This window comes from Natator depressus, chromosome 3, assembly GCF_965152275.1.
Source record: "Natator depressus isolate rNatDep1 chromosome 3, rNatDep2.hap1, whole genome shotgun sequence".
In the NCBI taxonomy this organism is placed as follows: Eukaryota; Metazoa; Chordata; order Testudines; family Cheloniidae; genus Natator; species Natator depressus.
The window spans coordinates 132,915,551-132,940,673 of record NC_134236.1 but is presented as its reverse complement, the minus strand read 5'-3'; the positions used below and the strand labels follow the sequence as shown (position 1 = coordinate 132,940,673).

The window sequence follows — 25,123 nt, the reverse complement described above, 5'->3', positions numbered from 1 at the left end:
TTTTGCAGGTTTTTTCACAGCTTGCTATAGACCCTTTAATAGCTTTTACCCACCATTTAGACAGTAACTGTGGAAGACTCCAACCCACTCCAATTTGCTCTTAAACTCAGTCCTGTTTAATTTGACAACGTTAGACATTTTTAGACTCAACCACAAACGCATTCTAAAATGAAGTCTGAACAGAGGTGCTCCCAACTGCAGAGACAGAACTTGATGACAACTGTCATGAAAAGTCCTTGATTGAAAAAGCTGACAGACATTACTAATCTCATTAGAGAAAGGCAACATTATAGAAAAGGAACATGTGGCAGGCAAAAGCTATCAATGTACTCAAACTGCAAAAGATTTTTCTCGGAGAGGGGAGGAGAAATGAAAAGATAAATTACAACAATATAAAAAGATTCATGAAGCATACACTGTAGGCTGAACGCACCTTGCATCATCAACTCTCCCTCCACTTCCACTGTTGCAATATTTATAACAGCAATTTTGGACAAATGGAAATTGTGGAGAGAATGAAATAGTTTAGACAAGTTGTCCAGGAGACAATGCTGTAGTTAAAGAAGTTATGAGTTACTTTACAGGTGCTCTAGCTGCTGCTGAGGCTGTGCTAGAATGATTGCTAGAAATTTAAATCCTGCTCTAGGAGGGTGAACTTGAGTGGTAAGCCACTACAATTAGACACAAAACCAGTTATTTTAAATACTCAATTTAAATGCAGGAGTTAAAGCTCTCATTAGACAAATTAACATTATTATAAGAACCTGAAATAGTAAGCATTCTGTAATTCTTAAATGAATGGATTATTCAAGATTAGTTTTTCTATTTAAATTTCATGTTTAAAGAAGTGTTACAGTACTAACCTGACCCTTCTGTGATTTTGCATCATACAGACAACAGTCACCATTAGAGAGACTGTCAACTTGAAAAATTTTGAGCAAATTCACTCCGAATTATTTCAGGTATTATACAATTACCCATGAACTTCCGCTCCAATTTTTTTTTTTTAAAATCAATAAAGTCAGTCACTTTTCCTATTTTGTTTTTAAACATGGCTTTCTTCCAGCCTCTGCCTTTGACCCAGCAACTGTGAAAAAATTCTGAATATAATGCAGGGAGATTCAAATATAAAATGCTCATAAATGTTACTTGTAACAGTAGTAATCACTTCTGCCTAAGATATTAATATTTGTTTAAATGTGTAGAAAATTAAAGAAAGAGCACCTGACCATTCATTCTAGATGCCCTTATCATTTGAACACAATCAAGAATTTCCGTGGCAACTGTATCCAACCCTTAAAGAGAGCAAAGCCAGGCAAATTAAGGATTGGTGTACCCAAACTCTACCTAATGGAACCAATAAGCCCAAAAGATCACAAGTGATCTGTACAATCTTCCACAATTCTCATTTCAGGAAACTACTAACATCCTCCCTTCCCCCCAGTTTGAGTCCTGGGCATGCCCCTCCAAAAGAAATCAATGTATGCTGCCCAATATACAGTCTCATAGACTTTAAGGTCAGAAGGGACCATTATGATCATCTAGTCTGACCTCCTGCACAATGCAGGCCATAGAATGTCACCCACCCACTCCTGCAATAAACCTCTCACCTATGTCTGAGCTGTTTAAGTCCTCCAAACATGGTTTAAAGACTTCAAGGCGCAGAGAATCCTCCAGCAAGTGACCCATGGCCCATGCTGCAGAGGAAGGCGAAAAACCCCCAGGGTCTCTTCCAATCTGCCCTGGAGGAAAATTCCTTCCTGACCCCAAATATGGCGATCAGCTGAACCCTAAGCATGTGGGCAAGACTCACCAGCCAGACACCCAGCAAAGAATTCTCTGTACTAACTCAGATTCCATCCCATCTAACATCCCACCACAGGCCATTGGGCCTATTTACCATGAATAGTCAATGCTCAACTAATTGCCAAATCATGTTATCCCATCATACCATCTCCTCCATAAACTTATCAAGCTTAATCTTGAAGCCAGATAGGTCTTTTGCCCCCTCTGCTTCCCTTGGAAGGCTGTTCCAGAACTTCACTCCTCTGATGGTTAGAAACCTTCATCTAATTTCAAATCTAAACTTGCCGATGGCCAGTTCATAGCCATTTGTCCTTGTATCTGCATTGGTACTGAGCTTAAATAATTCCTCTCCCTCCCTGGTATTTATCCCTCTGATATATTTATAGGGAGCAATCATGCTTCCCCTCAGCCCTCTTGTGGTTAGGCTAAACAAGCCAAGCTCCTTGAGTCTCCTTTCAGAAGACAGGTTTTCCATTCCTGGGATCATCCTAGTAGCCCTTCTCTGTACCTGTTCCAGTTTGAATTCATCCTTCTTAAACATGGGAGACCAGAACTGCACACAGTATTCCAGGTGAGGTCTCACCAGTGCCTTGTATAACGGTACTAACACCTCCTTATCTCTACTGGAAATACCTAGCCTGATGCATCCCAAGACTGCATTAGCTTTTTTCATGGCCTTATTACATTGGTGGCTCAGTCATCCTTTGGTCAACCAATATTCCAAGGTCCTTCTACTCATCTGTTACTTCCAATTGATGCATCCCCAGCTTATAACTGAAATTCTTATTAATCCCTAAATGCATGACCTTACACTTCTCACTATTAAATTTCATCCTATTACTATTACTCCAGTTTACAAGGTCATCCAGATCCTCCTGTATGATATCCCGGTCCTTCTCTAAATTGGCAATACCTCCCAGCTTCGTGTCATCCACACTTTATTAGCACACTCCCACTTTTTGTGCCGAGCTCAGTAATAAAAAGATTGAATAAGATCGGTCCCAAAACCGATCCCTGAGGAACTCCACTGGTAACCTCCCTCCAGCCTGACAGTTCACATTTCAGTATGACCTGCTGTAGTCTCCCCTTAAACCAATTCCTTATCCACCTTTCAATTTTCATATGGATCCCCATCTTTTCCAATTTAAGTAATAATTCCCCATGTGGCACCGTATCAAACGCCTTACTGAAATCTAGGTAAATTAGATCCACTGCGTTTCCTTTGTCTAAAAAAATCTGTTACTTTCTCAAAGAAGGAGATCAGGTTGGTTTGGCATGATCTACCTTTTGTAAATCCATGTTGTATTTTGTCCCATTTACCATTGACCTCAATGTCCTTAACTACTTTCTCCTTCAAATTTTTTTCCAAGACCTTGCATACTACAGATGTCAAACTAACAGGCCTGTAGTTACCCAGATCACTTTTTCCCCCCCTTTCTCAAAAATAGGAACTATGTTAGCAATTCTCCAGTCACATGGTACAACCCCTGAGTTTACAGATTCATTAAAAATTCTTGCTAATGGGCTTGCAATTTCGGGTGCCAATTCCTTTAATATTCTTGGATGAAGATTATCTGGGCCCCCCCGATTTAGTCCCATTAAGCTGTTCGAGTTTCGCTTCTACCTCAGATATGGTAATATCTACCTCCATTCCTCATTCCCATTTGTCATGCTATCATTATCCCTAAGATCCTCATTACAAAGTATTTGTTTAGATATTTGGCCATGCCTTGATTAGCCTTAACCTCCACTCCATCCTCAGTGTTTAGCGGTCCCACTTCTTTGTTTTCTTCTATAGCCATATAAATAAGAACCTTTTACTACTGGTTTTAATTCCCTTTGCAAGGTCCAACTCTACTTGACTTTTAGCCTGTCTCACTTTATCCCTACATGTTCTGACCTCAATAAGGTAGCTTTCCTTGCTGATCCCTCCCATCTTCCACTCCCTGTATGCTTTCTGCTTTTTCTTAATCACCTCTCTGAGATGCTTGCTCATCCAGCTTGGTCTACAACTCCCGCCTATGAATTTTTCCCCCTTTCTTGGGATGCAGGCTTCCGATAGCTTCTGCAGCTTTGATTTAAAGTAATCCCAGGCCTCCTCTACCTTTAGATCCATAAGTTCTTCAGTCCAATCCACTTCCCTAACTAATTTCCTTAATTTTTGAATGTCAGCCCTTTTGAAATAAAAAACTGTAGTTGCAGATTTTTGTTTATCCTTCCGTTCAGTTTGAACTGAATTAGCTCATGATCACTCGAACCAAGGTTGTCCCCTACAACCATTTCTTCTATGAGGTCCTCACTGCTCACCAAAACCAAATCTAAAATGGCATCCCCTCTTGTTGATTCAGTAACTACTTGATGAAGGAATCAATCAGCTACTGCATCTAGGAAAATCTATTATTATTAGCACTTGTCCTCCAGTCTATATCTGGGAAGTTAAAGTCTCCCATTATCATGCAGTTCTCATAAGTATTTACTTCATTAAAAACATTAAAGAGGGCTCTATCCATACTCAAATTAGATCCCGGTGGTCTATAGCACACCCCAAGCACTATCACAGGGAAGGCTCTAGTAGTTTTCTTCCCCAAAGTGATTTTTGCCCAGACGGACTCTGTCTTATCCATTCCATCGCTTCTTATTTCTTTGCAGTCGATCTCATCATTGATATATAATGCTACTCCACCACCTTTATTTCTCTTTCCTAAACAGCACATACTTTTCAATAGTTGTAGTCCAGTCATGACTACTATTCTACCATGTTTATATCTGGTTTCACTTCCTGCACAGTAGCTCTAGTTCCTCCATTTTGTTACCTAGGCTCCTCGCATTGGTCTACAAACATCTTTAATTTTTGCTTTTTGGACTCACTCACATTCTTTACCCGATTAGGCACGGACATTCTACCGCCAGTATGACCTATTAGGCTGGTATCCACACTGCCCTTCCTCCTTATGTCTATTCTCCTACCCACGGCTGTATCCTTTCTTTGTTTTCTTCCATCTCAATGTGAAAAATCCAGTGTGGAGATTACCTGGAAACATCTCCCAATCATCTCCCCTGAATTCCTAGTTTAAAGCTCTCAATCAGTTGTGCTAGCCTCCATCCCAGAAGTCTATTTCCTTCCCTACTCAGATGAAGTCCATCCCAAGAGAACAGTCCTCTGTCCATGAATGCCTCCCAGTGGCCATACATCCCAAAGCCCTCCTTATAGCACCGCTGCCTGAGCCATCTGTTGATAGTCATAATATTGTCACACCTTTGTTGCCCTTCTCTAGGAACAGGCAGAATCCCACTGAAAATCATCTGAGCCTCGATTTCCTTAAGCATCTTCTCCAGCCTGGCATAGTCTCCCTTGATACGTTCTAGTGAGAATCTATCAGTATCATTTGTTCCCACATGAAGGACAATCAGTGGATTGTTTCCTGCTCCCTTTAGGATCCTCTTCAACCTCAGGTCCACATCCCGTATCTTAGCACCTGGTAGACAGGACACCCTTCTATTCCCTGGATCAGCTCTGGTTACAGGCCTGTCTATTCTTCTCAGTAGGGAGTCCCCGATCACGTAGCCCTGCCTTTTCCTGGTGATGGTGCGGTTCTCTGGTCTATCCCCTGTTCCCTGTGGCTGCAAGTCCTCTCCATTCCTATTCTCCCTTGTATTCCTCTTCAACCTGTCCTGTATCTTCCTGGGGCTCATATTTGGTGTTGTCTCCATTGACTCTTCCCCTTTTCCCACAGGACTAGCTGCTCTTCTCTTCTTCCTTGCCCTTCCACCTTCAGTGACCACCTGCTGTGTCCCTTCTTCATTTTCCAACTCTGCATACCTGTTCTTGATCTATTTCTATACCTGATCTATTTCTCCTTCACTAGCCCATCTTTTCCTCTGCCTGGTTCTTTTAGTCACATGCCTCCACCGTCTGTTTTCTTCACCCAGCAGTCTCCCCTCAGAGTTCTTTGGTCCTGCTTCCATCTGCAAGTCTGAACTCTTCCCTTCAGCCTCCTCATGTCTTTGCTCCATAATCTGCTCGAACCCCCTTCTAAACTCAACCAGACTTTCTACCTGCATCTCCAATCCTCGGATCTTTTCCTCCATCAGCTCTATCAGGCGGCACTTCATGCAGATGAAACTCTTTCCAGGTACCCCCTCCAGGATCATGTACTTGCCGCAGCTTCCACATCCAATCATCTTCATTGTGTCTTCCACTATTGGGTCATTACCATTGCTGCCTCTGTATCAGTCATAGCCTTCCCACATAAATCCTGTTAGTCCGGGTAACAAACCCCACCAAAACACCACCACCCACAGCAAAATCAAACCCCAAACGAGCACCGCAATACAAACTCCCCTTACAAACTCCCACTCAAACTCCCCTATTTACAGCTCTGTTTGCTGGCTCCTGTGCGGTTGCCTGACTGGCTGGCTACCTTTATAGGACCCCTACTCAGAGTAGCCCCGCCCCCTAATTAGGGCTCAGCTTCTCCTCTCCCAGCCTTTTGTATGTGTAGAGGCCCCTACAAGCCTCTACACATACAAAACCAAATACAAATACCTTCTCCTCCAACAGAACTCCCACTCAAACTCCCCTGTTTACAGCTCTGTTTGCTGGCTCCTGTGCCGCTGAAGCAGTCCTCTGCCAACGTGGCAGTAAGGACTTCTTGTCCCCTAAACCGAGCCTCAAGGCAGGGGGAGGTAGAGGCTTCCTCCACTCTGGACTGGATCCCAATCCAAACAAAACCAAGGAGCAGCCCATTGAGTACAGCTGACTGAAGCTTTTTAAATCATGTGTCAAAATTTTGACTCTACCCAAAAAAGAACACATTTTTCATTAAAGGTGTCCCTGTTTTTTTGACCAACTCTAATGAGGAGCAGGGAGGCCACAGTCAACCTGAAGACCAATGGTAGAGGACCCCCATTCCTACTACCCGTGCAAAGTCTCCTGCTCATAACAGCAGCCAGCTCCCCACTCCCCTAACAGTGACAGCAGCATTGGAGTCGCCTCTGTGTAGGCTGAAGAAAGCAAGACTGCATTGGTTTATCCTTTGTTCACACCTGAAAAATTTCTCTCACAACCATGAGAATTAAAACACTTTTTAAAAAATGAAATCTTAAAGATTCTGCAGAATTTAATGACAGTCCCACAGAAAAATTCTTGCTTGCTCTGGGCGACTGGCTTTTCTGAATCTTTGGCCCAAAGTACTGTACAGACATACTTTAGTACAAAGTTAAGAGAGCTTCAAAGATCCCATACTTTGATAGTTTAAAAAGACACCAAACTTTTCTTCTCATTCCAAGCTGACCTAGACCTTCCTAATTTAGGACAAATGCTTGACTTATCACTGTGATGACTCCAGAGAACAATGTTGCAATTTGGTTTTAATGACAAATCAAGAACACAAAAACAAATGCGAAGCTTCTTTTCAAGTTTCCAATATTATGGGGGGGCGAGTGGGAGGGGAATGAAACAATGAACTACAGTGGTGAAATAGTTACCACTGCAGTTTTAGGAGGAACAGAAAGGGGAGGGGTTGATTTATCAGGCCTGAGTTAAAAGCACACCTGTCAAAACACTGATTTCAGTTGCCAGGAAGAGAACAAAGCTTGATTATGCTGCCAACATTGGCATGTCTGGGGCTGATTTAACTGGAGCTATGACCCTAAACACAGAAGCATCAACTTGGCAAGAGACTTTCAGGGGGAGGGGGAAGACTATTATTTTACTCAAATACTTAAATTGTTCATATTAGTGTATATTACCCAGGGTTTTAATACACAAGGGTTGGATACCCCAAAAAGGTTTTTAAAACAGCTGTAAAATGTAATTTTGGTATTTACTTTGAGTCACAGATATAGGAATAAGGTTTCAAGAATAGGAAAGTATGGAGCAAGAAAGCAAACATGATGGAATTTAGGTGAAATCCCAAGAGTCACAAGCTTCTAACATTCAAGAAGTCAGAAATTTAACTTACGTAAAGTCATGAAGTTTGTTACTGTCCTTATACAGCACAAGTTAATTTGTATTTAACAAGCATGTTAAAATATTTGTCTCATCTTATGACCCACAATAAGAACATAAGAATGGCCATACTGGGTCAGACCAAAGGTCCATCCAGCCCAGTATCCTGTCAGCCGACAGTGGCCAATGACAGATGCCCCAGAGGGAGTGAACCTAACAGGTAATGATCAAGTGATCTCTCTTCTGCCATCCATCTCCACCCTCTGACAAACAGAGGCTAGGGACACCATTCCTTACCCATCCTGGCTAATAGCATTAATAGACTTAACCTCCATGAATTTACCCAGGATAATGAGTAAATTATAGCTCATCCATCAAATTCGATAGGAGACTCCATCATCAAAGTATCTGTACTGTTAAAGCTAAATGTGCATCTAATTTTATGCTGCTATGTGCGCTAATTCTACCTTCAGAAAAATGAAGCTTTAAAAAAAAAAACCACAACAACAACAACAAAAACAAAAACACACATACTTTTTGGAGCCATTGTTAACTTAAGGCATTAGAATTAATTTTTGGAAAGAAGGGAAGACTATAGGCTTTTAACTTTGCCCAAGTACCCTGAGTAATAGTTCAAAGTGCCAATCTACACATTTTAAAATACACTTATTTTACACAGCCATTTTCAGTTCAAACCCTGCTATATGGGGGCTGAAAATATTTTGAGAGTTAAGAAACTGACAGTCTGGAAACAAAAACATCCAATAGCTAAATTGAAGAATCTAAAGGTTAAAGAATCTATAAATTGGTATTAAAGCTCCAAAGTTAATTTTAATGTTACTTCTCCGCTTCTTACAAGTCAATGTAAAAATTTTAATGGAATTTCTATGTTCTAGCTAACAGTGCTCAAACACAAACACATTCATGCCAAATAGTAAACTGAAAAATCAAGCTGGATCTTCTCAAGTTTACCAACACTACACAAAGCCTCTAGTCACCCCAACATAATTTTCATTGTATTTAGGCATATATATCATTTCAGAAGTGTGAGGTCCGAGGTTTTAAAAGTTCTTTGATGTCTATTTCTGTTAATTTAAATGGAAGTTAGACACACAGGCACTTTTGAAAATTCCACTAGGCATCTATCTGCATCATTAGGTGTGTAAATACTTTTAAAAATCTGGCCCAATATTTCTAAACACCTTATATAATAGTAGTAAAATATGAAGTTATGGTTTTTATTTTTGTGTGTACACACACAAGCAAATACTGATGTCATTAGAACTAGGAGAGCAGTAATTTGGCTACCACCAATCAAAAGCTCCAAAACATATTTTCCTTTGAGAAAAAGGTTACAGTCAGAAAATTAATGGAATGTTTGGGCAAGAATTTAATCCTCTGTTTTAGCCAAAAAAAAGTCACTAAACGTGCCCTTTTCAAGATTTCCAGTGGAGAAACTTGACTGGGGGGAATCCAAGATGGAATTTGGAGGAAAGGAACTCAAAGAAACAGCTGTAAAACAGCTCACTTAAGTAAGATTGAAGATATATTTAATTATTATTTTAGAACAAGGAAGATGGGGAAGTTGGAGAGGCAAGTAGGGTCAGGGAAAGACTAGACCATGACTGCATTTTTGAAAGAGCCAACAGCTGTTCAGGGATGGTGTCAAAGATGCAAAACACAATCTTAACTACAAACAAAACAAATGAATAGGTCAGAGTTAAAGCTGTGTATTTAAGTGTGATTTTCAGCTGTTTGTTGGGCTTACTGAGGGCAGTAGTCCTGTTGAAATGAAACTGCATATGATAGAGAGGCCACAAGTGCTGTAGAATGGTGGAGTGTTGTGACTGTATTGGACTAATGGTTGAAAAATTAGTCTGTGCTAGGTGTTGCCTTTAATGTAGGAGTTCCTTGCTTTTGGTATTTGCATTGTAAGGAAACATATCTGATCAACCTTAACTCTAGTTTAAAGAAGTTTGTGTATGGGATTTTTTAATTTTGTTCACTTGTTAGAGTCTAGGATAGAGTTAACACATTCAGAGGAGGAAATTTTGCTTTTGCTCGGATAGGTTAGGTTTTCAACCCACATATGAGATAACCTTCTAAAGAGTGAATAATGTTCTGGTTAAGGACTTTATACACAAACACTATATTGCATAGAACCAATAGAATAGGTATATTTCCAAGAGATAGTCACTGTGTGAAAAAAAATGCATTAAACAAGCTACTGTGATTTTTACTTTAAAAACATGTTGCAACAAGTCATCCAACTGCAGATTAGAATTGCTAGTTTCTATAAACTACTTTACCCACTGCAATCTAGACATAAACTTGCCTGCTACATGTAGCAACGTATATCTCCAAACAAACACCACTTTCTGGACAAACTCAAAAAATGCACCAAAAATAGAATGTCCATCCTACTTAGGCACAACTGGTAAAGTGCAATATGTTTATGCTGTAATGTGTTCTTTGGTGGTTTGGAAAAGCCAATGGGTCTAATTTTTAGTGGTGCTCCCATACCCGAACATGGGAATGGCAGGTGCTCAGAACCTTGGGGCAGGGGGTGGAGGCGGGGAGAATCAAGACCTTGATGTGAGAGTACACTAAACCATGAAAAAAGATCCTTGAGAACATTACAAAAGAAAAAACAAAAAGAAATACAAGATAAGAAACTCAAAGAAGTGACCTAATTTTACAAAAGATACATAGATAAAAAAATTGGCACATCCATGCCATTGAATTAAAACAAACCCTATTCCCTTAGGAAAGGCTTACTTTGGAAGTCATTAGGGAGAGATGACACCAACTAGAATTTGCAAGTATTGTTCTATGCTAGCATAGCATTCTGAAAAGTTTGCTGCAAGATGGACAGCAATACTATTACCGTCCACTTACATATCTCCTTTTTTCCACAGATCTCAAAGCACTTCAAGATGGGCAAGCATTACCCCCATGTTACAGATTGGGAAACTGAGGGACAAAGAATTCAAGCCGCTATGGCTAAACTAAGGCTTCAGGCTGAGAGAGTACTCTTTACTGTTTTAACAACTTCCTAACTATGGCAAGGCTTGGCCTAGAAATTCCAAGTTAGTTTTAATCTTTTCTCATTGGCCACGACTGGTGCCATTACACAGGGGTTTTGGGGGGTGGGGGGCGGAGGGTGTGGAGGGGCGAAGAGGAAGGAAAAGCAGGAGCTCTATGGTTGGACATATTTACTTAAAAGAATTTATCACTTTCATTATTTGCCACCCATTTGGGTTTATTCTTAGGCAAAAACAGTTAACCTGAAGTTAAGACTAAAAACAAAACAAAAAACTCTCTCTCTCTCTCTCAAGTCCACCGAAAACAAACAAAACCAACCAACCAACCCTGGAAGTGTTTTGCATATTTTTTAAAGTAAACTTACACTAGAAAGCCTGGAAATTGCAAATTAAGGATTCACCACAATAAAAAACAACATTTGTAATCCTTGTGGATTTGTTAACACCGCAGGTCTCTCTCTCTCTCTCCCCTCCCAACTCTCACAGGCAAGGGAGATCACATGAAAACATAGACCCACATCACCCAGGGACTCCAGGATGGAAACTGTCCCCAAAGTTTTCTGAATGAAGCCATGGGTTTGTCTCTAATTGTCACACTAAGGAGAGCTCACTGTTTTGAAAAGTATAGCCCATATAGATTAATCTCAGACCTATCATAGCCTATCAAAAGCCAAGAATTCTTCTCCATAAAGAGAGGACAGAGAAAGAAAAGCTGAAGAGAAACAATCCGGAGTTCAAAGGGTTGAAAAGAAGCTCGAGGGGAACAGAGGTCTTTGCAAGATTTCAGTATCATCTTCTGACTAAAATAACCTTTTTCCTCTCTCGGTTATTTTAATGGTACACTCCACCATAATTTGAGTGGTCCTGCTGGGAAGGACCTCAGAGAAACTCTAGAAAAGAGATTGTTTGATTTTTGCTTTCCTCATATGCAACAGGGATCCTACCTCAGCCAGGAGCAAGGCAACAAGAGTGATTTGGTTAACAGCTGACAGCAGTTTAATCAGAGCAGGCTCTGCAGCCCCACCAGTACCCTCCCTGGTTCCTGAGGCACCTCTGTCCTACTGTCTTGGACACCTTCTCACTATCCCTTTTTTGGTGCCTCTTAGCCATGGCAACAAGCCCTTCAATATCTCTAAAACGGCCAACCTCTGTGCATTTTGGGGTGGGGGATGGAGGGAGATCCTCAGCATATTCGACAAACAGCATTCAATGCATGTGTGAGAATGCCATTTGTATGGGTATTATAGTGTTAATCTATTTATATAACATTTGTTTATTCAGCTTTTAAAAACAGTTTCCTATTTTCAGTTTTGCTATTCCCTTCTTAATTTAAATAAAGCCACATCTGGTAGACTGTCCACTTTCTGTGATTTCACTGTTCACTTTGTGTGTGTGATTCCTTTAAATTATAAGCTACTCTGAGTTTCCATGGAAAGTTTCCTGCAGGTACTAACACCTACACTCAGGATGTGGAACTTGTTTTTTCCAGCTGGAGGCACTGAATGTTCTAAAACCAGTTACTGGAATTAAACTAGCATTTGGAAGGTGCAGGCCAATACGTGTTCGCTAACATGCAGTATAGAATCCTAATCTAGACAAGGCCCTGGAAAGTCTGCCAACGGCTCCAGTAAACCCAAATCTCCCTAGCCCTCTCATTTAATTTGGTGCCCTTGTTCAGAAATAAGTGGTTTGACTCTCTTTAAAAGAGAGTTAAATATTTTAAAGAGACTTAAATATTTTAAAAAAAACCAAACAGTTCTGGTCACCTAAACACCCTTGACTCTTTCTTCAGTATTATAAATGTTAACCAGAAACTCTTAGATAAACATTCAACCATCAGTTTCATGAAGTCAAACAGCAACAATAAGACAATACATTACTTTAATATTAACAAACCCAAATGATAGTTAAAGACGACTTGAGTGTCTGATTGGTTTCAGGTTGTACCCCAAGGTCACAATTAAGGATGTACAGGTAAGTAATAGCACAGTTTTGAACATTTTCTTTTTCTTCAAGTAGAACTTGAATTTATAATTTCTCAACTTCTTTATGTTTTGAGAAACTACAATGATTTCTTCAGGATTTTTTAAGCACATGTATCAGATAGAGACAGGTAAAGTCCTCCTTTCAATCTTGATTCTATGTTTTTTTTGCCTTGGAATTTCTTTAGATTAATACCAAAGTTTTGAATTGCTTAGCGTCAAGAGACCCTGCAAGCCACTCAGAGTTGGGAAGGAACATGGTCCATACCACCTCTCCCTTCATTACTACAATTGATGTGGGTCATGAAGACTGCAACATATACAATGCATACATGTACATTTATAAGTGTTACTTCTATATTTAAAAGGTAAAAATGTGTTATTTAAAAGTGGACATATCTTTGTTATGTATTTTTGTGATGACACCTTTAAGTGTGAAAGAGGGGACATGGGAGAGCACAGCTGTGTGCGCCTCTCCCACCTCCTCCCCCCAGCTAAAAGCAGAGTGTACCCCTTTACTCATGCTTCTGGGAGCTCAGCTTCCTGAGAATATCCTCTCCTTCTGTTTCTTCACAAGTTGCATGAAACAAGAACACATCAAATAAGAGATGGATCCTATGTAGAGAGTTTACGGTGCTCAGAGCCTTCCAGCATGAAACAGTACTGATATCTGCTAGATAAATCTGTCAGGTAAGTCCTAACTACTTTTTTCTCAGAGAAAAAGTGAAACTGACAGGCACCACATTCAAAACAGGCAAGAGGAAACAAACGTGTCCCCCACCGCCATCTCCCAAATCTACATTTGCCTCCTTTATTCCCTCCCTCCCCACTCCCCACACACACAAAGAGTTTTCTCCCTGCTAGTTTTCTCTTTCTCCACATGGATGGAAAATGACAGATCCTGGCACTTCCCAACTTTTCTTCTCATCTGGGGATAAAGAAAGTACATGCCACTGGCTTCCCTTCCCATGGACTCTGGTTTGGGGAAGATTACACAAAGCTAGTTTGCCTTTACACTCATCATTCTGCAAAACATCTCATTGCTCTCCGTGTTGCTGCCCTGGTCAGCCAGGATTTTCTTCTCTGTTATGTCCTAGTTTGGCAGCTGTGAGATAGTACTACTATAAGGTCCCGGACTGTCCAGGAGTCCCAAACTACATTAGATGACTTAGGAGGGGACAATATGCTTGTTTGGGCATATTTCACGTGTGGACTGCGGTTGTTAATGCTAAGTTATTAACATCCTGCATTAGGTAGGGATAGGTCAGGGAGTCTTGAGCCAGTTTCTGCTCCCACTGAGGAAAATAGTACAAAATCAAATCAATAAATAATTCACCGCCCCCCCACCAAAAAAAACCCTCTTATCTGAATAGGTAGAATCCAACCCTTGAGTCTGATGGACCAATTATTAGATAAGAGGATGCTATCGAAGTGGCAGGAAAATTTCAGATTCAGGTAATCCATTTCATTAATATATTTCAAAACAACAAGTACACACTAGTACAATAAATGAGTACCTAGATACACTCCCAGGCTGTGCTACATTAATTTTTCCCCCAAACTATGAGACAACTCAAAGTTTTTAGATGCCTTTCATAATCTTCCCCCTTCTTAATCTGTATATAGACCTAGCACTGGCAGACAGAATGCAGTGATTGACCATTTCCTTCTGGTAGACCGAATATCCATGCTGGTATTATTAGATCACCTACTTTTGATACCATTGATCACAAGATGCTGTTGAGTAGCCTACAGACATCGGCAAGAGTGATGAGCTGCCCTTCAGCAGGGTTTCTTTTTTTTTTTTTTTGGCAACATCGCAACAGGTAGTTATGGGCAACTGATCCTTTTCCCAAAGAACTCAAGTGCATGGAGCTGCAGTGTAGTATTCTACCCACCCCCCATATTAAACATGTATATGGGGCCATTAGGAGAGTACTAAGCATAGGGGGTGGTGTTTTCACTATGCTGATCACATCCAACTCAGATGATGACATGGTGCTGAGTCTCAACCGTGTCTCACTGAGATTAAGATTAGGTGAGAATGAGCTGGTTGAAGCTCAACCCATACAAGACAGAAATGATGATGGTGGGTTGGGAGAAGCAACCAGAAAGGATTCCAGAGGTTACATCAACACTTATTAATGAGGAAGTGCATCCACCAGCACTAGAGTTCACAACCTGGTGGAGATCTTAGGACCTCCCCCAGCTGGTGTTATAACTGTAATCCAGTCAACTTTTTAACAACCACACCTGGCCAGAATGTTGTGACCTCTTTCAGATGTGGACCTTGCAATCTAGCTATGCCTTTGTCACCTTAAAATGTCTAATCTATTCCAGTGCCCTCTGCATAGGGCTAAAACTTAAAACCATTGAAACAGACTGAAGATGCAATAGCTCACTCATTAAATGTGGCATGATATAGGCTGCCTATTGTTCTTTTAATAGAGTTTAAGGTGTTGGCTATGACCTATAAAACCCTAAACAGCCTACTGGAGAAACCACTTCACTCCTTGTGACATACCACAGCAGCTGCAGTCAGTGGAAGCACTGAAGCTGGATCCCCTTTGTTAAACCAGGAGGCGGCTACCAGTGGAGTGTTCTCAGGGAGGGTCCCAGGATTCTAAACTTGCTCCCCATCTTGGGCCAAAACAACCCAAAGCTGATGACCTTCTAGGTACACTGCAAAAGTCTTGGTTCGGTAGGTCTTTTATAGAAAGATGAGGGTATGTTCCTGGGTATGATTTGGGTACAAAGACTTTTCTGATGCTTTTCCATTTTCATTGTTTGTTAGTTGAAGTAAATTGTTACTTCTGTATGATTATTTAAAGCTGTCGACTGATTAACTATTTTTACATTGGTATTAATGCTGATGGGTGGTTATTTTAAGTATTTTTGTCAGGGTGCTCAGAGCTTTTATATGGATGTTTTTATAATGTTAAATCTAAACAAAATAATGTTAAAATTTATCACCACTGGTTGCAACACGAATAGTGTGGACAAGATGCCAACAGCCACTAACATTTTAATCACTCTGTTCAGAGCAAGTCTAAACAGTGTAAAAAATATCAGTAGTTGCCAACCTCTTGTCTGCAAGAAAACTCCCATCACTAACCCCCTCTGGTGAAACTACCAGTGTGAAATATGAGAGAGAAAAAAGGCTAGCATAGACAGAGCCCCAAAAACTTAAAATGACATTAACCACAAGACCATAGCTTTTCACCATTAGGTCACTAATTCAAACATGTTCCAGGATTGTAACAACCAAGTGTTGTTGGTGTAAATCCAGTTTCTAGGGGACCAGTGCTCACAAAACAAAAGGATCTAAAATATTAGCAATTTTAGCAACTCCTGCAGAGAGACCAATAATTCACTAGGCATAAAAACTGAGCTCCCTCTGACTCCTTCAGGTGGTTATCCATATTAAGAGCAGAGGAACTTCTACTGCCACTATCTCACTGGCTTTTTTGAAATGAAAGCACTAGAATCTCAATGTCCATTAATCTGACACCATTCATCAGCACTAAATCATATTAACAAAAAAAGTAGGATAGACGTCATAAGTATCATGTGACAATCGCCATCATCAAATCTTTCATTAATAGAAAAATAGGGTTGGGGGGGAACAAAGGAGAGACTATGAAAAATATATTTTTATTGTGAAGTCTTTTATAACTACAGAACAGACCAGGAAGAAAATATATTATGTCTGCTGTTTTACTCAGGTTTTTTTTTTTTTCCCCAAAGTTTCTGTCGAGGAAGATAGGACTTTGCTCTGTGTGTTACAATTAGGTATATAAACTCTGTGCTAATTTTTAACAGAGTTTTTACCTAATTAGTGATATGGTTGGCTTACATATCCCATGACTGGTCAGTAACCAAGATAACTAACCAACCATGTCACTCTTGCCAGAAGCTCCCACTGGCACAAGACTGTCTTCCAGTAAGCAAATAAAAACACTTATTTCAATATAGCACTCCCTAATGGTGTCAGTTTATGGTTTTAATGGGTCCTCCTCCTTTCTAACTCTCTGTATAGAAGGATATCCCCGAATGCAGGACCTACTCGGAGAGGGGAGGACATGTTATGCCTCACTGGGGTACCACAGGATAGCTGCCCAGATTTTCCCAGAAAACAATATAATGTAACCTATGCAGTGTGGTGGGTGCAGATAAACCAACTTATTGCGATGGTGTTGGTGTGTGGACACAAACTGAACTTGTAACCAGTTAAGACCAACATGCCTAACTGGTTACAAAAAGTCACAATTACAGATGTAATGTGTAGCAGTCAAAGTCTCATGTGTTAGCTCCTTCATTCAAACTGTCCACATGCAGCAGCTTGTGACAAATGTATCGCTCCAACAGGCCATGTCCCTCTCCCTCCATAAATCTGATTTATACAGCAACCTCCTCTCTTTTGCTGATCATAATAAAAAACATGGTTACAACACACCAAAGACATTGAGTTTTCAGAGAGTATTTTAACTAAGTCATGCAGAAGACTTACTATTGCTCGATTTGAGGTCTCGGTGTAGGATGGGGACAATGGCTTCCTCGTGCAGGTAGAGCATCCCGCGGGCTATCTGTACTGCCCAATTCACCAGGATGTGCGGAGGTACACGGCGGCCCCAGCGGCTTCCCCCGCCGGTGGTAGCTGCCCCTGCTAGGGCTCGATTGAGGGAGCCTCCCCGAGCAAACTCCATCACCAGGCAGAGGTTGGGCTCCCGCAGGCAGACGCCGTGCAGCTCGATGATGTTGGGATGCTTCAACATGGAGAACAGCTTGGCTTCCTGCCTCACGCTCTCGGCTGTGGCCATGATGTCTTCATCGGGGTCCTGCCGGGCCGCTTTCACCGCCACTTCCTGGCCCCTCCAGGTGGCACGATACACTTTGCCGAAGCCCCCCACGCCAATGATCTCCTGTAGCTCCAGATGCTGGAAGTCAATCTGGGCCAGGGAGCCTGGCTGGTCTCCCCCGCCCCCGGCCCGCCAGTCCTGCGGAGCCGGGCTCGGGGCCGGGCGCCCGCCCTTCTCCGGCTGGCGGAGCTGGGGCGGGTACCGGCCCGGCTGATAAGTCACATAGTTGGCCGGGAAGATGCCGAGGCGGTGGCGGATTTTGCCCGCCCACCAGCCATCGTCCCCCGAGACGGCCGCATCCTTGGACAGCACCTCGACCACGTCGCCCCGCCGCAGGCTCAGCTCGTCCTCCCCGCTCGCCTCGTAGTCGTACAGGGCGGTCCAGAGCGGGCAGGACGCGCCGCCCGCCGAGGAGCCCTCGGCCGCCACCGCCGCCCCGGAGCCCAGCAGAGCCATGGCAGGGGCCGGGGCACGGGCCGCAGCCGCCTCAGCCGCGGCATCCGGGAGAGCCGGGGGCGCCGCCGCGGACGCTCATCCTCACCTGCCGCGTTACCCGCACCTGCCGCCGGGGTGGGGCGGGCCCCGCTGAGCGGCCGGGGGCGACCCACAGGTAACGCGGCCAAGCCCGCGGGGGGCAGCGGGGCAGGGGCAGGCCCAGGCCGGTCTCTGCTCCGCCTCTGCCCACAGCTTCATGGGGCCAGCACCGGCCGCGTCGCCCCGGCCCGAGTTGCTCCAGACACCCAGCCCAACGGGGCCGACCTCCGCCCTCGGCCGCGCCGGATTGGCCAGCCGGGGACACGTGATCCACAGACAGCGGCGTGGGGAGGGTCAAAGGCAGGTGCAGGTGCCCTGCCTGCTTTCCGCACAGACAGGCTGCCGGGCCAGCGCTGCTGCGGTGGCGGGCAGGCCCCCACTGCGAGTGGGTCAGGCCAGCCGCGCCGGGACAGCGGTAGGGTGGGTGGGAAGGTGTTAGTAGAATACACAGCAAACTCCTCCAGCCCTGGGGGAGAGGCTTGGCAAACACGCTCCATTTAAACCAAGCGGAGGAGGGACTCTCCCTCCCCGCGAGAGAGAGAGACTAGGCAAGCCTGGGCACAGCGGTGCCAAGGCGTGAGTAAGGCGGCAGAGGGGAGCGCTAGCAGGTAAGTTAGGCTCTGTCCGCACTGCTTTCTTCCCTCCCACCCCTTACAACTTCCCCTCATTGCTCCCGCTTGTTGCGGACCTTTAGTGCAGACAATTTGCATTTTAAAGTTTAACGGTGTTATCTACATCTACTCAGACCAGCTCTAGCCAACATGGTGGTTAAAATGCTGGCAACTGTCCGTTCGTGGTCTACACTAGCACTCCCACCATTGTTACCTATGGTAAGAAAGTGTAGTGAAAAAATGTTGTAGACAAGGCGATCAGGGAAGAGATTAAGGAAAAGAGAAGGAAACTGGAGGAAAAATAATGCAAATTATAATGATGCAAGTCAGACAGCACATACAGGAGAAGAGTCAAACTGGAGTGAAGGAATAGTGGGCAAAGGTGGAGAAAGAAAAGGCATTCTAGTATTAAAATACATTAAAAATAGCAAGCCAAGTACAATACACAATCTTGTAAGTAACCCATAACATTCTTCTGTAACTGTGCTGAATTTAACAGAGCTGTTGCAGTACCTCAGAGACTAGTACCCCTCTTCCAAATTAAAAAGGATCTTTCAGACCTATTATTATGGCTCCCACTGGAGAATGTCAACAAAAGTTCACTCTCCCCAAATACTGGGGCGCTGTGTAGATCATACCTTTTAAAGAGAGTTGATAACATGTCAGGTGTACAATTGAAAAGTTAAGTAGTGAAGTCCTTATAGGTTGTAGCACCTGGTGGATTCCAATAAGTACTCAAACACACAGCTCAGGCAATACAGTTTACTCAGGGAAAAAAACTGGATATATATCAGTGGTTTTAAAAGGTACAACTGATAACAGAACGGTTCCAAATTTGGCTAGTAGAGGGCAGCCTCTAAGAGGATAGGGTCCCTCAGGCCTACTGTCTAAGGTGTGCCCTCTGGTCCTTTAATCTATTAGCCAATAAAGTAGCCTTGTTGATCCCACCTGCCAGGTTTCAGTTCCACAGGAAGGGGGCTCCACATTGTCCTCCTGCACCAGCGTAGCAGATCGTACTAGCAGGCTGCTCCACATGTGGACAACAGCCTAAGCCACACCTCACAGGTCCTCTTCCCTCTGGGCCCAATTGCCAGTCAGATCCACTGACTTCTTCCCTAAGATGATCCAGATAAAGATGATTTACTTATCTGCCACCATTTATTAAAAGTCACCATCTCTTTTAGTGCCTGATGGGCAACCCCAGTGCTCTTGGACAGTTCTGTAGAAAGAAAATAAGGTGGTAGATAATGTTTTATTAAAATAAATTATTTTTTAAAAGTCAAATGATCAAAAATCAGTTAACCCTTTCCTTTAATATAAGAGAAAGCTGCCATTCATGGAGTGTTAAGAATATATCCTTTATCTGCATATTTGTTTGGTATTATACAAGCTACAAAATGTAATAGAAACATTCAGCCATATGAGCAAATTCCATACTATATTTTATCTAGTATCTATCAGAAGCCACAATGACTGATAAACTGTGGAATGTTTCAGAGTGGTAGCCGTGTTAGTCTGTATCAGTTAAAAGAACGAGGAGTACTTGTGGCACCTTAGAGACTAACAAATTTATTTGAGCATAAGCTGTCGTGGGCTTAGATGTGGGGACCTGCATGAAAGACCCCCTAAGCTTATTCTTACCAGCTTAGGTTAAACCCTGCCACCACCAAAGTGTCTAACAATAATAACAGGGGAAGTGCTCACTTGGAAACGTCTCCCACCCAAAATATCCCCCCAAGCACTACACCCCCTTTCCTGGGGAAGGCTTGATAAAAATCCTCACCAATTTGCATAGGTGAACACAGACCCAAACCCTTGGATCTTAAGAACAATGAAAAGCAATCAGGTTCTTAAAAGAAGAATTTTCATTAAAGAAAAAGTAAAAGAATCACCTCTGTAAAATCAGGATGGTAAATACCTTACAGGGTAATCAGATTCAAAACAGAGAATCCCTCTAGGCAAAACCTTAAGGTACAAAAAGACACAAAAACAGGACTTTCCATTCCATTCAGCACAACTTATTTTATCAGCCATTTAAACCAAACAGAATCTAACGCATACCTAACTAGATTGCTTACTAACTCTTTCCAGGAGTTCTGACCTGCATTCCTTCTCTGGTCCTGGCAAAAGCGACACACAAACAGAGAGAGCCTTTAGTTCCCCCCTCCAGCTTTGAAAGTATCTTGTCTCCTCATTGGTTATTTTGGTCAGGTGCCAGTGAGGTTATCTTAGCTTCTTAACCCTTTACAGGTGAAAGGGTTTTTCCTCTGGCCAGGAGGGATTTAAAGGTGTTTACCCTTCCCTTTATATTTGACAGCTTTCATGGGCTAAAACCCACTTCATCAGATGCATGCAGTATAAAATACAGTAGGAAGACACACACACACACACCTCCCCATGAAAAAATAGGTGTTGCCATACCCACTGTAACGAGAGTGATCAGTTAAGGTGAGTTATTATCAGCAGGAGAAAAAAAACCTTTTGTAGTGATCAGGGCCAGCTCTACAGTTTTTGCTGTCCCAAGCAGTGAAAAAAAACTGCTGCCGCGGATGGCAAAAGGAAGAAGCTGCCACCGATTTGCTGCTACGGCTGGCGGAAGAGAGAAGCTGCCGCCGAATTGCCGCCGTGGCCGGAGGAACTGCCGCCCCTTTCAAACTGCCGCCCCAAGCACCTGCTTGGAACGCTGGTGCCTGGAGCCGGCCCTGGTAGTGATAATCAGGATGGCCCATTTCCAACAGTTGACAAGAAGGTGTGAGTAACAGTAGGGGGAAAAATAAGCATGGGGAAGTAGTTTTACTTTGTGTAATGACCCATCCACTCCTAGTTTTTATTCAAGCCTAATTTAATGGTGTCCAGTTTGCAAATTAATTCCAATTCAGCAGTGGATGGGTCATTACACAAAGTAAAACTATTTCCCCATGCTTATTTTTCTCCCCTACTGTTACTCACACCTTCTTGTCAACTGTTGGAAATGGGCCATCCTGATTATCACTACAAAAGGTTTGTTTTCTCCTGCTGATAATAGCTCACCTTAACTGATCACTTTCCTTATAGTGGGTATGGCAACACCCATTTTTTCATGTTCTCTGTGTATATATATCTATCTTCCTACTGTATTTTCTACTGCGCGCATCCGATGAAGTAGGTTTTAGCCCACGAAAGCTTATGCTCAAATAAATTTGTTAGTCTCTAAGGTGCCACAAGTATGCCTTGTTCTTTAAACTGTGGAATGTTTTTGTCAGGTCAAACAAGGTACTGGTAGCAGTACAATGAAAGAGTTTAAATGTTATTAGTTATGGTTACTATTCCAAACACTTCCCCACTGTGGCACAAATATAAATATTATTAACTAGTAATTTTTCTATAAATATTTTTGTTCTGTGTTTATACAGCACCTAGCACAATGAAGTCCTGATCCACGTGTAGGGGTTGGAAGTGCTATGGTAATATAAATAAATAAGTTATATTTAAAAAAATAAAACACATGCATATAAATTCTCTAATGGCTCCCTCTAGTGGATTTTTCTTTAAGCAAATGTAACAGAGTATTCAAGAATTGGCGCTTCTTTTTCTCTTCATCTAGTTTTCTCTATAAGAATAGAAATGCCCAGGTGTCTTATCAGCAATGCTAAATTGATTTTGGAAGATAATATTGTATATCTGCATTGTCATCCTCAGCAAACATCCTTATGAAACATCTCCATTGGTAATTACAAAACCCCTTTTCCAGTGTAAATATATTACATCCAAACCCCCTCCCCTGAAAAAACCCCTAAACCTACATTAAAAGAACAATATAGTAGCAAAGTCAAGTGCCCAAAAGTTAGGAAAAACCAAGATTCCTTTACAACCTTAATTCAGCTCTTTGTGCATATGCAGGATGATGCAGTTATTAATTTCAATGACCACATACTATTTTTTCCACAGGAACTGCTCCGTCTTCAGTGGATGGGTAGCTATTAAATACTTGTTTTATCCTCATTGTTCAATGTGTGGCTCCAGGCCTTATTTAATGCACACCATCCACACCCTGGCACTGAATACAGAATTATTATTTTCCTCATGTTTCAGAGTAGCAGCCGTGTTAGTCTGTATTCGCAAAAAGAAAAGGAGTACTTGTGGCAGCTTAGAGACTAAAATTTATTTGAGCATAAGTTTTCGTGAGCTACAGCTCACTTTATCCGATATCATCTGATGAAGTGAGCTGTAGCTCACGAAAGCTTATGCTCAAATAAATTTGTTAGTCTCTAAGGGGCCACAAGTACTCCTTTTCTATTTTCCTCATGGCATTTCTATGATATGGTACCCCATGGTATCCAAGTGCTTCACAAATTAATGAATTTATCTTCACAATACCACATTTGAGGTTAGGTGTATTATTATTTCCATTTTACAATTGAGGAATTGAGGCACAGGAAGATTAAAGCCAGCATTTTCAAAAATATCCACTAATTTGGGGTGCCCAACTTGAGACACCTAAGTTTTGATTTTTCAGACTAGTTAGCATTTTAATAGCACTTTATATGGTCAAAGCATAGCTGTAATCAACCTCTGTTACAGTTGTGAGCACTCGGCATTTCTACAAACCAGCAGGAGAGTGAGTTTGTATGTGTGTCTGTGTGTGTGTGTGTGGGGGGGGGGGAAGAGTGAGAAAACCTTGATTTGTGCTGGAAATGGCCTTCCTTGATGATCACTTGATGATCACTTTAGATAAGCTGTTAGCAGCAGGACAGTGGGGTGGGAGGAAGTTTTGTTTCATGGTCTCTGTGTGTATATAATGTCTTCTGCAGTTTCCACGATATGCTATGCATCCGATGAAGTGAGCTGTAGCTCACGAAAGCTCATGCTCAAATAAACTGGTTAGTCTCTAAGGTGCCACAAGTACTCCTTTTCTTTTTTCTGGTTCCATGTGTATCATTAAAATGGCATCCAGAAAATGAGGAACACACAGTAACCAACTATGAAATGTTGGTTTAAGTAACTTGCCTACCATCAGGTAGGAACTCTATGCCAGTGGAAGGGATGGAGTTCAGTTCTCCAGGATAGCATTCTATTTCCTTAACCATGAGACCATCCTTTCTCTTCCAGCAATTACCTGCCATATTCACGACCCACCTTCCACCTCCTGCAACAAATGAAGTAGGGGCTCTACAGACATCATCACTACCCAGCTCTGATTCATTCCCACAGCACAGTCCAACCTGTGCAGTGAACGAGGCAAGGGTTCTGTGGAAAAAAACAGCATGTCATCATATAATTATAGGTTCATGTTATTAAAGACTGTATCATACAGTGCATACACAAGGGGGCTGAATCAAGTTATACCAGGCAACCTTAATTTTAGCACTTCCTACTTTTGAGTAATTAAATTTTCAACCTTGATATTTTCATGTAATTTTTTAAAAAAACCAACTAACTGAAAAAACAGAAATTCCATCATATAGAATCATAATGGTCCCCTACTTGGGTCACAGAAGGGTTCAGACCTTTATATCCATAGTATCACAGACCTCTGCCACAGCTAACGGGTAATTGGTAGTAGCAATATACTGTTATCCTCTATGTGAGCAAGTCACTAGATGAGGAATGGGACACACTTTACCACTGAGTTTCACATCTATTTGTTGGCAGCAATCGAGAGACTGAGGACTCCTGGGTTTACTACTAGGATCTATAGGGGAGTATGCCTCTTTATAGATCCTTCTGCCCCATCCCCAAACCTGTCTCTGTCGTCCTCTGTTCGTATCTGCTCCACATCTCCGCAGATGCTGCACTCCTCCCTTCCACCCTGGCTCCTGTCCTCCTTCCCCTCTGCTCATTTCCAATCCCCACATCCCAGTTCCTGCCCTCTTCCCCTCTCCTCCTATCTAGCCTCCTACTCCACCCAGCTCTTACCTCTCTCTGCCTCTGCTCCAATCCACCTCCCCCTCTTCACCCTTCAGGAAGGGTGGTGGGGGGAGGGGGCAGGAGGAAAGGTGGTGGGGGCTCGGGGGGCAGCAGGAAGGGCAGTGGGGGCTGGAGGAGGTCGGGGACAGGATGATGGGTGGTGGGTGCTGGGCGGGAGGTCGGGGGCAGAAGGAAGGGTGGTGGGGGCTGGGTGTGAGATGGAGGGCAGGAGATCCGTGGCAGGAGGAAGGGTGGTGGGGGCTGGGTGTGAGATGGAGGGCAGGAGATCCGTGGCAGGAGGAAGGGCAGTGGGGGCTGGGGGAGAGGTGGGGGGCAGAAGGAAAGGCGGTGGGGGCTGAGGGTGAGGGAGAGGGACAGGAGGTGGGTGGCAGGAGGAAGGATGGTGGGGGCTGGGGGTGAGATGGGGGCAGGAGGAAGGGGAGTGGGGGCT

The 25,123-nt window shown here is 42.8% G+C and overlaps 1 protein-coding gene and 1 long non-coding RNA gene across 5 annotated transcripts in view; both read right to left on the bottom strand.

Annotated features, from left to right (window-relative positions):
* MAP3K21 (mitogen-activated protein kinase kinase kinase 21) overlaps positions 1-18,097 on the bottom strand; it is a 64,818-nt gene extending 46,721 nt beyond the window's left edge. Inside the window, exon 1 of one of the 3 annotated variants that reach the window (XM_074948849.1) lies at positions 17,293-18,097. In XM_074948849.1, the coding sequence (XP_074804950.1) occupies positions 17,293-18,097 (805 nt within the window). The remainder of the gene's footprint in view (positions 1-17,292) is intronic. The other 2 variants (XM_074948851.1, XM_074948850.1) reach the window with 2 other exon arrangements.
* Positions 18,098-19,143: 1,046 nt separating this feature from the next.
* Positions 19,144-24,776, bottom strand: LOC141984099 (uncharacterized). 2 transcript variants are annotated; one of them, XR_012638643.1, is made up of 3 exons: positions 24,682-24,776; positions 23,882-24,012; positions 19,144-20,005 (listed from the first exon to the last, which is right to left on the bottom strand). It is a non-coding gene; the product is annotated as an uncharacterized LOC141984099 (long non-coding RNA). The 2 variants fall into 2 exon arrangements; XR_012638644.1 differs by having other exon boundaries at positions 19,147-20,005; positions 23,902-24,012.
* Positions 24,777-25,123: the final 347 nt, after the last annotated feature.